Here is a 14,418-nt window from a genome sequence, read left to right on the forward strand (position 1 = left end):
CGAGATCATCAAAAAGATCGGGGGAGGTGAAGAAATTGTCCATAAACAATTTATGGCCAATTCCTTGAACTCTCCTACTTAGTTCGATGACCAGGGCATGGGTGGATGTCACAGTTCCAGTCTGTCTTGCTCTGTCCTTTCTAAGATAAACGAGAATATCAAACGTATTCCAAAGAGTTGCAGAGCAAGTATAACTTGATGCTAAATCGCTTGTGCTTCTTTGGAATATATTGTTTGAACAGCACTTTACCCTTGTAAAGAACAATAGCCTCGTCAATGGATATGTGTTCAGTGGAATCCATGAGTATTATCATGCAAATTGTCCATGACTATTTTCATTAATTTTTCTCTCACATCCTGTGTGTTTTTAAACGATGATTTTTTTATGTATGCTGGTGCAGAAGTTGTCAACAGCTTGTTTTGAGTTTTCTTTTAATTCTTGAAACTATTATTGGGTCAAATAAAGTGCACGAACATAGTGATGGACAATTTGCACGGTAATACTCATGGATCCCACTGTACAAGTCAAGGTAACGTTGTCTGAAATGTTCTAAAATCTGTCTCAGTTTCCTCTGTCGCAGGAGGAGGAGGAAATGAATTGTCGGAATAGTGAAGGAAGCAAATAATGTGCCAGAAACTGTTACATGAAAGGAGATAGCCGACCCAGGGGGTATGGAAAAGTTTTTTCTGCCAGTAAGATTCTATGTAGTCATGTCTATTGTGTCCGAAGTACAGCCACAGAGCAAAGAAAAGGAAAGGTTTGCCAAGGGTGATGGGGGGCTCTACCCTGGATGGATGTCGAAAAGAGCATCCGTCCAGAATAGTCGGAAAGAATCTAAAGGCAAAGGGTTTTCAGAAAGATCAGAAGTTTTGGGTCCAGGTCAGCCAGTAAAAGGGAAGCAGTTGGACTTGGGAGATGAGCGGGTCGCGGGCCCCAGGTTGACGAAGCTGAAGTCGATGCTGATGATGTTGATGGAACAGGAGCATAATCTTAATCCGAGGAAGAATCGGATACACTTTCTTAATCAACATAATCAGCTCCTACAGCATCTTCGTCACCCTCTGGTCCTACAGTCTCATCTTCGTCATCTGTGTTGTCTAGGAAATCACATATCTCCCTTTCGCTCATTTGCTTTTTCCCGGACATGTTTGATCGAAGACCTGAATAAACAGAAAAAAGTGGATTTGCAGAACAGAAGATGCAACGACTTACCACAATCAGCCAATGCACAAGCAAGCACCAACAACAGCGCACACAGATGCACAAGTTTCAGCTAGCACTCAAGAATCGCTTGTCCTGTCACTGTGTGTGTGCGACTCCAAAGTTGCTATTGGGTAACCTATTGGTTACACAGGAGGGGGGGAGGCAGGCAGAATGTCATCAACAAAGACAGCAGAGGTGCCACATTTCCTTCGCAGCATGCTGTGACCAACATATTTCCTTTTGTTCCAGTCAGGCGTGACAGTGCATTTTGGCTTCCCTTGTTCTATTTTTAGACTCTCGTCACCAACTTCAGCATTGGAACACACAACCCAACATGTTGACAAAAGATAGCTCGGGTTTCCCAAGCTGGGAGGCAAAAAACAAGCTCGTAAATCTCATATATTGCATTGCATTAATTTCCCAGCTGTCAAACCTCGCATCCACGGGAAAGAAAGGGGAGGGGGAGAGGAGGGAAGGGGGTCATGGGTAAGTGGGTTTTCTTCGACAGGACATTTCAAAGTCTTACCTGAACATCTGTCAGCGTTTACAACCTCACATACAAGTATGAAGGTGCTAAAAGCACATGAACTTTTTAATCAGCATGATGGGTGACCCATTGGCCGACTATGCCTATATTTTCTATGGGTCACATGTGACCCATTGGCCCAGTAAAGGTTAAAGGGAGGAGGGCATTGTAACGACAGTGACATCCACTCTGTATGTTGCCATGCTTGAATCATTCTTTGCATGATGCACATCTTGACATCAAAAATATGTGATTTCAGCAGGACAGTCACTTCACATATTACTTGACAGTCAATGGAGGCCATTCGCAAATTGTTTGCAAGGTGGGTCATTTCACGGAACGGTGATATTCCATGGCATCAGAAATCCCCTATTTGCGATTTCTTTCTGTGGGGACATCTCAAAAGCAAAGTGTACAGCACACGGCCTACAACCATCCTTGAACTGAAACAGAAGATTGAAGAAGAAATCACTGGCATTCCTCGAGACATGATACAACGAGCAGTGGTGAAGCGTGACATTTTTACGTAGTCATCGCAAGACTTGCCAAACATCATGGTCAATCTATCAACCCAGGAAGGGGGCATTCCTAATTGATAATGATGATAACAGTGTTTGTACATGACGTGTGAAGTAGAGATGGCTAAATCTATCCTTTAATTTAAAAAAAAAAAAAAAAAAAATTGTAACATTGTTAAACTTCTCTCTCCGAAATTCGGATTGCTTCCGAAATCTGGGTAGTAGAATTTTTGAATCGAGATTTTTAGATTTTCCGGAATCCTGATATTTTTGGCCATCCCTGGTGTGAAAGTAAGATATGTTAGGGAAAAGGTTCTGTTTGAGTAAGTATGTCTAACACCTCGAGAACAAAAATCTTGATCAATCTTGTCATTTGTAAGCATAGTACACACAAAACAGCAGGAAGTACTTCGTGTTTTGTAAACCAAGAACATTCCCCCCCCCCCCCCCAAAAAAAAAATCTATATTTGAACCGCAGGATCCAAAAAAATTAAAAGAAGAAATACTATGAAGAAAATGGAATGGATCCAGAACTGCTTTTTTTTCCAGTTCTTTCTAGCACTATGGGGAAATTTATGCTTTTGCTTACTTATATTTTTTCTATGCACCATTACTTTCATCATGTATTCTGTATAAGTTATGTTGCGATGCTCTTCAATATGTTTTTTTTCTCTTAAAAAACAAGAGCGTTGCATGCTTTACAGTGCTGGACATTCTGAGAAGTCTCATCTTGATGACACAGAAACCCTGCCATGTTTGTAAATAAGGAGGCTGAAAAAAAAAAGGTCTCTCATGACCAGACCTTCAAAAGCGGGGGAAAAGTGGTCGAAGAACCTTGGATTTGCAGACCTGCTGTGATGAGCTGGCCCGCCTGACATCATTGCACTCAACGGAAATGCAGTGGGATGGTTGGGCATGGGGGGAGGGGGTGTAGAACTGGGCTCTCCTTTGGATGCGCTAAACTTAGCAATCTCTTGCATATTTCTAGCTGTTTAATGGTGTTACTTGACTAATTTTCGTTCAAATATGTGAATATTCTGATTTATTTTTTCTTCTTCCCTAAAATATTTAAAAAGCAATATTTTTATTATTTTGCTTTGTCATCGCCGCATCTCCCGATGACCGGACGCCTCTGCCAACGAGCATCCCAGTTTCCACAGTCAACTATCAGAATATGTATGCCGAAATGGAACAAATCTTTCCAATGTCATCTTCAAGAAATATAATGACATTTAAGTGCCATAGTTAATGAATTTCAATCATGCATACTTTGTACATACATTTCCATGCATTAAATGTATTTTTTCCTGTGATTATTCGTACATGTACGTCAATTGAAATTTTCCTGTTTCCCTGCACCACCCTGTATATGTATATATATTTGTGTGTGTGTGTGTTGGGGGGGGGAGAGGTGGTCATAACTTAAGATTGAAATAGAAAAAAACATGCTTGTATACCTGTCTAGAAGGAGCAGATGACCAGGACTCTTTTACTTGCAGTTGCCACCAAATTTGCTCATCACCAAATTTGCTTATGGCATGGCACCCACTCATTGAATCGATCCCAGAATGCACACACTACATTTGCATTATGGAATTACATGGCTAAATAAATGTTAACAATATTATAATATTGTTAACATTTAATATAAAACTCTCAGTAATACTAAATTTATTGACCCACTACATGTTCGAGTAATATGCAGCAATATGAATTGCTTGGTTGGGACCTCAAAAGATAAAAATTAAATTGGGATTAATGTTTAAAAAAACTAACTAGCATCCAACATCTCTATCTCCATGATACCTTTTTATGAACTTTGTGAATAACAGTTTAAAAGCACAGCATTTACAGCTCAAGAAATACCGGCATCCTTTGTCAGTACAATAATAATTCTTATTATGTTCAGGAAAAAAAACAAAAAACTATCAAACTGAGAAAAAAAAATTCATCTCACTTGGTTGTCATGTATCTCCCAAATTGCAACACAAAAAATTTGATCTATTTGGACCACGAAGAATTAACGTGTAATGCAGGAAAATATCAAATGAGGGTTCCACTGTACTTTACTGACCACACTTTTTATTCTCTTAATGAAAATAGTTTTGCTGACCATTTTTCCAACTGAAATTCTTAACAGAATAAATAGTTCTTTGGGAGAAATTCCAAATATGTACTGATGCTTTTATGGGATGGATGTTTTCCCCTAAATTCCAATGATGATATTGCATGGGGTATGCAAGTGTAACTTATGACTACATGCCGTATTTCTTTGAATCTAAAGTGCACCTTTTTTTTTTTTTTCATGTTGAAAATTTAGGTGCATCTTGGATTAGAGTATATTCAGTAGAAGCTCGATTTTCAGGGGACCAAGATGCAGGAAAATGTAAAATTGGGAAAAACCCGAAGCTACCCAGCCTCAAATCAATGGGTACCTGGTGGCATCCAAAATGGCAGAGATCGAGAATGTGTGTGGCCCTACCACCACATCTCCTAAATGTGCCTTCATGGCACGGTGCTATATGCACAGGGAACCATCAAGTTTGAATTTATAATGAGGGAAAAACTTAAATTCCGCAAACGTAAAATCATACCGGTATTGATAAAGATAATCCTTAATGATTTTTTTTATTGTAGTATTGCTAATGGTAAATGTAGTACTATACAGTATTGCTCTAATAAATTACCAGTATGTACATTTGTGCACCTTAAATTGAAAGTAAATTATTTTTTCTCAAAAGCTGAAGCAATATTTAAGGTGCACCTTACATTTGACAGCATCTTGAATTCGAAAAAATGCAGTAATGTACGATCATTAGAGGCATGCAAATTTAGTTTTTGACGAAAACACGAAATATGAAATAACATGCTGTAATGTTCATTTTTCATGTTTCTGAAAGGTCTGAGGTGCATTTTTCTACCCTGTCTTATCACGAAATAATGCGAAATGAACTGCAAAATGCGAAATTGACTCTTAAACATGAAATTTACTGTTTATATACCGACGCGACACTTTCTGAAGTCTGAAGTATCCTGTGAGTTATGCAATTCACGGAAAATTGATTAATATTTGAGAAGCAAAAATTGATCCCTTTACTCAGGAATAAACTTAATACTCTGGTAACTTCATAAATGTGCTATTAGAAGGGATTAGTTTATTTTGTGTAATAAGTGCAGTTTTTAAATCAAATTTAGGATTATATTCACAATTTTAAAACCAAAATGTCCTTTTATATAACACTTTTGATGTGATTATTCACCACTATAACACCGAAATTTTATTTTATTTACCGCTTTTGAACCCGAAATTGACTGTTTTTGTACCGAAATTTTGCTATTATATTTACCAAAAATATGTGCCTCTAACGATCATCCTTTAATTTTACTATTACATTATCTGTGATGGGATAGGAAATGGATGAGGAAGTGTCCAGGCCTTTTTAAAGATATCATCTCTGCCAATAGCATGCCCTAAATATAAGGAAGGAACTATGCCATCCTTCCTTTAGCCATCAGTCCCTTGTACAGTCACGGACATTTCTGGGTTGTATTAAACACACTGACTTTTATTGGGATAGTTAGAATCCAGTACCTTGATGTTTTAAGGAAATTGTCTCCCCTAGATATTTGTCAGTGATCACAGATTCATCTGGTTTCTGCATACAATGAAATTAATGCAATCTGAGAATGATAAAACCTATTTCTTTAGAAATATTCACAATGTAACTTCAAACTAAGAACATTTATTGCTTAACATATTGGAAGTATATTTAATTACATTTTACAAAATGTATCGGTATATATATATATATATATATATTTATTTATATATATATATCTACATATATATATATATATAAATTATATTTCTATATATGTGTATACTATATCTCTGTACAGACTTCTACAAATCAATATAAAAGTATTCCTCTATTATGCACACAAACACTCAGCTTCTGAAAGTCATGCCATGCATTACTCTCTCTCTCTCAGCAGTTTGTAAGTAGTGGGATCACAAGCAATAGTCAACGAAGGCATTTAGTATACTTTGGATGGAAATGCAACAAGTCTTAAAAGTTTTAAACAAGTATGAAAGCTCAGCATCACAAATAGTAACTGAATAATGAACACACATTTCCATGAACAACATGGACCATTCAACTTCTACAGTGCATACAAGCACAGTAGAAAATACCTGTAATGCTATGCGTTAACTCAATTACTTAACAGATTTCTACCAGAATTTTATTTGAACAACATGACAGTATTTCAGAACCACAGATATGACAATGGTAAAGCACCGAGATTTTGATTCAATGGTAGCGTCCAATGAATTGGAACTATCAGTCAAGGAAGCTTGGATTTTCTTTACATTTTTAGATTTAAAAGAAGCAAACAAACTTAACCCTTCCATGAAACATCTTGTATGGAACTGTTTTAAAAGTAACACATTTTAATATATTTACAATATACAACAACTGAGTACATATTCCCCCCCTTTCTTATTTTGTTTTATTTGTCGGAAAATAAAATTCTGAATCATTACTCGAAATCAACATTCAGTTATAATGTTGTTAGCAAGCATTTTGTAGGAAAAGCATTTATTTTAAAAATATCATAAACATTTCTTCAACTTTAATTACCAAAAAAGTTTTCAATGCTTAAAAAAATATGCAAACTAGAAGTGGAATGATTCTCTTTTTACACATTTTGAAGGAATCTTCAAATAATATCGACACATGTTTTCCTGGCCAACATTAACAAGGATATAATTTACCTCAAGTAAAACATTAATCATCTAAACGAATAATTTAACAGCAAAAGCAGACTTCCAACTGGAATGAACAGTCATACCCACAATTTTTAACAAAAATATGCTTATATATTTAAGTCTCTTTTTATACTACTAGGTTGTAAAACACCTACCAATCACACCATAATAGGATCTTCTTCACATTCAACATCCGGGGGTGGGTAAGAAGATACAACACTGTTGTCGGAAGAAGAGTCTCGCTTGATATTTCTACGAACAGGGCTACGGAGGGTTCCTTCATCATCCCCTGAGTCCAGCACACCAGGCAAGAGAATTAGATGGGACGGCAATGTGTGAGAAAGCGTTTCAGTATGTTTTTTGGCAGAGGAGCTCAATGAAAAGAGCTTTGCTAAAAATGAGAATATGTCTGTTGATGAATCAGTGTTTAAAACATACACAGTGGAACCCCAATTTTTTCATTCCCATTGGAATGCATGCAGTAAAAACAAGTGAACTACAACTTACCATGCAAAAATAAATAAGAGTTGTATATAACAATTTCAGCAAACAGAAAAAAAATTAAACAAATTTTGACAAAATTAATAATGAAGAAAATGCATATTTGACCATTAACCCGACATAAGTCTTATTTACATTTTCTTTATAATGTTCACATGTAATCCCTCAAGATTATTAAAGAAAAACCATGAAATATTACAAATAGAAAAAAAATATAAAATATGTTGAAGATTTTTTTTCATAGCATGTCAGACCAGTATGTGTAATTATGTTTATATATATATATATATATAATGGATAAAATCAAGGAGGGCCAAAAGGGCTAAGTAAAAATCAAAGAAGGTAAAAGGAAACACTCACTGGACAGTAGAAAAATTCAAAATTTTCACTAACTTCGTAGCATCATCGGTGTGAGGAGAAAGAGATCACACCGATGATGCTACGAAGTTAGCGAAAATGTTGAATTTTTCTACTGTCCGCTGAGTGTTTCCTTTTACCTTCTTTGATATTTGTGTGTGTGTGTGTGCGCGCATGTGTGTGTGTGTGTAAGAATCTTTTCTCAGCAACACAAATACAGATCAGTGGTCAATAATGTGCATTATGAGGCATAGAAGTCTGAGATAGAAATAAATGAGGAGAAAGTAACAAACAGCTTACAAAGGATGCAATGTAGACAACAAAAAGCTCACAACTAAACATATCAAGATTATATCAGCACTAACAAATGCACTAATACTACAGCGAAAAGATTATCCTTGGTCTGAGATACCAGTATGTCGGGTTAAGGGTTAACCAACTTGGTAGAAATGCTAAAATTCATTACATCATGATGTCCCCTATCATCATTTTTCATGGTATTTCTAACCTACCGACACACACACATGAATGAATCAAGAGCAACTTTAGTTGATGTGATAGTAGGATTAACGATAACTACACCCTGACCTCTTCCTACCAATTGCAATCCGCAATCGGGTCTTACCATCGAGATCCATATCCTCGAGTCTTGTGGCACTGGCAACATCATCCAAACTACCATCTAAATCTGTGGAGAGCATGTCATCATCCGATGTGGTCCGTGTCAAGCTTGGCAGTTTGGACGTGAGAAGAGCCTTCTCCTTCTGTATTTCCTGAATATGATGGGTTAGAATGGCTTCTTCCTCCTCTGGATGGAATGATGGCTTTTTGGGCCGATTATCATCTTCTATCACCTCTATGGGAAGAAGCTCTTCCGTGGTAAATATCTGTCAAGAATCAAAATAGCGTACTTATAGGCATGCAATAGATTTGCAACTTATGAGAAATTATATACAATTTTTTTTTGGCTAATTTATTTTATGACGGAGACTGATAAGTAAAGAACGGATTTTTATGAAGAAAATTTTAAGAAAATATGAAATTGAAAATGCGAAAATATGAAGAAATATGTAAATTTATTTCGAAGTATTTCTACATGTTTCAAATATAAATGGAGTAAACTACTTTGGTCACAAAATTACTTCCTCAGTATATACTGTACATCATATGCAGAACTCCTATTTATTGCAGTAAACAACAACAAGTTTCTCCATGTCCAGAATCAGTTTACATTTTCTCTGTCAAGATAGTTATACATGATGAGAAGCTTCGTACAGTAGTGCACAAAACTGTTTTCCCATCTGTACGGTAACATTTAAATTCAGAGCACCAATCTTGGATTCTAGCTTTCGGCATCTTCGTATCACTTATTTCTAGCATACAATTCTCCACGTCCTGTTCACAACAGCCACAAGTCATGACAAACAATGACACACAGCAACTGATGGACAGAAATTCCATTCACTAGTCCCTCCCTCCCAAATGCCCCCAAGGGTTTGAGAACTAGTCATCCCTTAGCAATTGCTGAAGGTAAACATAGATTTATGGCCTAAGGCAACATGCTTTTGCAGCACTTTGCTCCAGAAATGCTTGGAAAAACCCAAATAACAGAAAAAAGAACAAATATACAGTAAACATATTGTTGGCATTTCCACGAAGATTATTACAATATAATTAAGACAACTTTGGCATAAAACATTAAAATATTATCAAAATATGAAGAATTTGGTAAATTATGAAGCTTTTGTCACAATATTATGAAATATGAATTTTTTTCATGCACAATGGAGTCTATGCCTATCGTAACGTATAGATCTCAAGTTTTTTTGCTGTGCGGTAAAAAAAAGAGAATACGAAATTTCATAAAAATCTGTTCTCTACTGATAAGTCTCTACTCAAGCCGAGCTGTTAATGATGCCAATATATTGTATCACTGGAAAGTATAGGCTGGAATTTATTTACCAATATTTGTCAATTCTTTTCCAGAGTTTGGTTATTTTGCAGGATCTGCAATACCTCACAACACATTCAGAGAAGCTAATTATCTTGGAAATTATGCAAAATTTTCATTTATTTTGTTTTGTACAAGTATTACATTAAGAAATATATTCCATGATTTAATGACTGCCATTTTTTTATACTCTGATGTAATTCTTGACTATTTTAAATCAAAATGCATATAATTACAGTGAAATAATTAAATATTAATATTTTGATCAATGTTTAATTGTTACAATTTTCAAGCATCGATATTTGTATCTGCGAAAATTGGGAGTATCAGCTCATCCCATCCCTAGTTCTTACCAATATTAATAAAGAACTGGAAAGAATAATCTACATAAGGAAGGTACTTTTCTGTATGCTAAGCCACTAGGGCCATCAACTAGGTTACAAGACACTTAACAGCCAGAAGATTGTGAACAAATAACAATACCAGCCCTGACTAGGTCTTTGGATGAGATCACAGTTCACGTGTAACCAGGGTGATCACTTTAAGACCATGACAAAATTCTATAATTCATGGTTTTCAAGGCAAACTTTCCAAAAATTCAAGGGTACAAGCAGATATTTTCTGTATTTCAATTTTACTTATTCAGTGTCTATACCAAAATATCAAATTCAAAATTCTTGACTTTTTCAAGACTTTTTAAATTCTTTATAACTGTTATTTATATGACCCCCTTCTTAGGTAAGGTTGGAAATTAGCAATTAAGAAAATAAATATTTATTTAATGAAAAACCCCTACCAAAAGGCCACTTAAGATGAAATCTTAAGCTGTATTTAACAAGAGAATTTGACTTGCTTGACCTATTATTGCATATTTGGCAGACTAGCGTCTGGACTCACAGTCAGTATAATCTTAAGTGGGGTTCATGTTGTGTCCCTACATATTTGTGATTGTCCCTTCATCCATCTTATCTTACCACCATTCATCCTTATCTCCACGATTAGCCAAAAGGCAGAAAAGTGAAGTAAAATAAACTAAATCAATCAATCAGTCATTGTGATAGCAAAAATTCTTGACCACAAGTGTATTTTCTTGACTTTTTACCTACTTGCTGATTACTTTTTCTTAACTTTCATGATTTTCTTGACTGGTAGACACCCTGTTATTACTGCCTCTCACCACCCACACACATAAACACACAAATATATTACCAATATAAAAGGTCTGTGTGATTCCAATGTATCCAAAAAATTAGAATTCAATTCAATTTAACAGTATATATATTTAAAATATTTAATTTAAGGTGTGGAGTTTAAGTTTGTAATTTAACATACTCAGAATTGAAATACATCACAAATGTTACAGGATATACTAACCTATAAAAAATTGTTAATTGTATAAGAATTTGAAACTCAAACTTAACTAATCAACTTCAAGATATCTTATCTTGCGATAATTTTCCATCTGTAAGAAAATTTGTTCTCTAAAGAACACTAACAAAGTAATTGGATTGATAGAATTCTGTATTATTTTCCATGCAGCTTTCTTTTCCTTTCTCGTTCACAAATAAAAGCTAACCAGTGAAAAACTGACTCAGGACCTGTATAAATTCAATGGGATTTTGGTTAATAAAAGTTGCAATTTTTCACATCTATGGAGAAAAATTCCCGCATAATTCCCAGTGTGTAGCCACCCTGGTATATCATAACATGATTGAATAAATTCAACTGATTTATCCTTTTAGTACATTTTGAGTATCATGGCATATTTCACTTACATTCAATTCTCTCCCGGAACGAAAATTTAACTTAACCTTTAGTGGCTGGGCAGGAATAGGTCTTTCTACCAGCTGGATAGAATGGACGGGGAAAGATTTTTCCAGTACCACATGGTTACCAATTAAAGTTCCATTTCTTGAAAACTACACATGATATTTCAGTTGTGTCTTTTTGGTTCATTAGTATATGTATGAAGGTGCGACACTCGAATTACAAAATTAAATATCCATTGTTACTGTTATTAAAAGCAGCACACATTTTAACAATGTTCAACAGTTAGGGGTACAGTGGAGATATAGGGACAAAGGGCGAAACTTCAAAATCTTCTGAAATTATGTAACATTTCTGAACACCTTAATTTTAGTTTCCCCCCCCCCCCCCCCAAGTAGGGGCAGCAGCATTACATATCCTCCAAGAGTGGTCTTTTGTCATGCTTCCCTCTAAATTTGGTCCATCCATCATATATAAGGACAACATTTAAAATGAAATTCCGGAAATTGTTTCAATAAGATTGCAACACTGCTGCTCTTCCCAAGAAGTATCAGTCTGTTTTCAACAAAAATTTGCACGTTTGTAGAAATGTACCTCTACCACATAATACATTTTTTTTTCATTCCCTTTGGTTATTGCAGTTGACACAGGACCATTCCAAATATCATTTTCCATTTCCATTAACTTTCAGTATTGGGATGCACAATGCAAAAATTTCACCTCCACTAAAAGCTCTGCCTTTTATAGAAAACAAAACAGATCTCAAAGTTCTATGACAATTAGTTTCCGAACTACAATTTCTTCGTACATTGTGGCAAGTTTGAAAAGCATGCACATGAAAAGTTCCCAGCCGAAGAGGCTACACATGCATGCAAGGGTCCATCCGCTAAAGGTTAATATAAAGTGGATAAAATATGTGAATTTGGACATCACAAAATTACATGCTTTTGTGGAGTATCCCCATGATACCCTTCATTAAGTCTGTAATGTGTATGATAAGCATTAAGTGTTTGATGCAATCGCACAAAACTCGGGTCATGAGAACAGGTGTGAAAGACAAATTCTCCCTCCCCAGATCTCCAAACTTGGGAAGTTTTCAAATTGAATACCTTAATTTTATTGTACTCCTTTATTTATGTACTTACAGCATTCAAAATGTGTCAGTTTCCAAACAGACATCTTGTACTTCATGTCACTTATATGACCCATTAGAATGTTGGAGAATCTGATGAACAACGCAAATGAACTGTGAGGAATGCAACTTCATATTTGCTTTTAAGCTGATTGAAAAGCACTACTACAATGGTGAAGAGCACTTACCTTTGAGCTTCTGAGTGAAGACAATCTGTGAGTTGCTGTGTGACAGGCTGTATCTAGAGTATCAATGTCTGCAAGGGTGCATCTCACCTTCCTAAGCTGTTCCTGAATGATTGTCTCTATGCACAAGGTCTGCTGGCCAATATCGTTCAATGAGTCTTGTGCTGGAATTATTTTGTTTGTCCGCAATATGCACGGAGCAAAAACAATGGCGAGTGCTCCAGCGTTCATACGATTTGATTCCTCTTGCAGTGCAACCCTGAATGAGAAAGAACAAGAACAAATACGTAAACAGTTGAAAAATCGTGAAACATAACTGTGGGTTTGTAGGCATACATTTAAAACAACAAACTTGCTAAACAATATACAAAGGTTGGGGCATGGCAACTATTTATTTTCTCGAGAATGCAGGACCAGCACAAAAATTTGAAATATACAAATGGAAGAGGACACTATATGGAAATGAACAATGTACGAACAATGCAGGTGATGTGTACAAAGAAACCCCGATTTTACATTTTCCCGCATTATATATACAATCTTCATGGTCCCAACAGAGCCAAATGCTACCAAATTTTCCCAGATTTTATTTTTTCCTGCATTTTAAGTTTCTTCACCTTGGTCCCCTGAAAAAGGTAAAATCGAGGTTTCACTGTACCACTGGTTGGTTAAAGATTTTATAGTTCCAGATGCAAGCATTGGTCACAAGGCTACATTGGCAATACACAACGAAAAAGGTGCATGCAAAGCACCCTAAAACCCTTAAAGATTGTCCACAACACACTGTCAACAATGTAGGAGGCATCAAATATCATCCATATCATTAGGCGCGAGTTTCACTTTTCACAGCAATGGCAATGTTGTCTCGAGCCCGAAACCATCTCATACGCAGGTGTTCTTTATTTTACATATGGAGTCAAAATCACACAGGGACAAATACAGTATGGTGGATGCTCTAGTACCTCCCATTCCCAGTGGTCGAGTACACACACTGCTTTGTGTGTCATGAAGAATGATGGCATATTCCAGAAGATCAGGACGTTTGTCTCTAAAAGCATTAAACAACTCCCTGTGGAATTCTTGGGCAGCTCCCATGAGGAAAATGGTTATTTCCACATAAGAATGCTATTCACACCAAGTAACTTCCATCCTGTACAAAGTTTGACTCATCACTGGACCACGGATTTTTATGTAATATCAAAGTACAAAATATGTACATAAATATGTAACAATAATTGATAAAATATGTACCTAAATATGTATTATCAAAAGGATATGTAGCTAATGTGTAGTATCAAAGAACCTGTAATATTAATAATAATGGAGCATCCAAGCAATTCAAGAATTCTGCTAGACATTTATTTTATTTGAACATATTCAACATAAATTTAAGGACATAAGTTGTTCAAATTAAAATTTGTATCAAATTTATAAACTCAAAAAGCACAGGAACGTGTACATATTTAAGAAACCAATTTTGTCACGTATTAATTACTTTTCACATCG

At 35.7% G+C, this 14,418-nt stretch overlaps 1 protein-coding gene across 3 annotated transcripts in view; it reads right to left on the minus strand.

Annotated features, from left to right (window-relative positions):
- Window positions 1-6,103: 6,103 nt before the first annotated feature.
- LOC145984972 (unconventional myosin-IXb-like) overlaps window positions 6,104-14,418 on the minus strand; it is a 137,932-nt gene continuing 129,617 nt past the window's right edge. For 2 of the 3 annotated variants that reach the window (XM_083118425.1, XM_083118423.1), the window contains 3 exons: window positions 12,916-13,171; window positions 8,503-8,764; window positions 6,104-7,410 (listed from right to left, as the gene is read on the minus strand). In XM_083118425.1, coding sequence (XP_082974551.1) covers window positions 7,178-7,410; window positions 8,503-8,764; window positions 12,916-13,171 — 751 coding nt within the window. In that variant the 3' untranslated portion in view covers window positions 6,104-7,177. The remainder of the gene's footprint in view (window positions 7,411-8,502; window positions 8,765-12,915; window positions 13,172-14,418) is intronic. The other variant, XM_083118424.1, reaches the window with a different exon arrangement.

This window comes from Lepisma saccharinum, chromosome 3, assembly GCF_977018435.1.
Source record: "Lepisma saccharinum chromosome 3, izLepSacc3.1, whole genome shotgun sequence".
Taxonomy (NCBI): Eukaryota; Metazoa; Arthropoda; class Insecta; order Zygentoma; family Lepismatidae; genus Lepisma; species Lepisma saccharinum.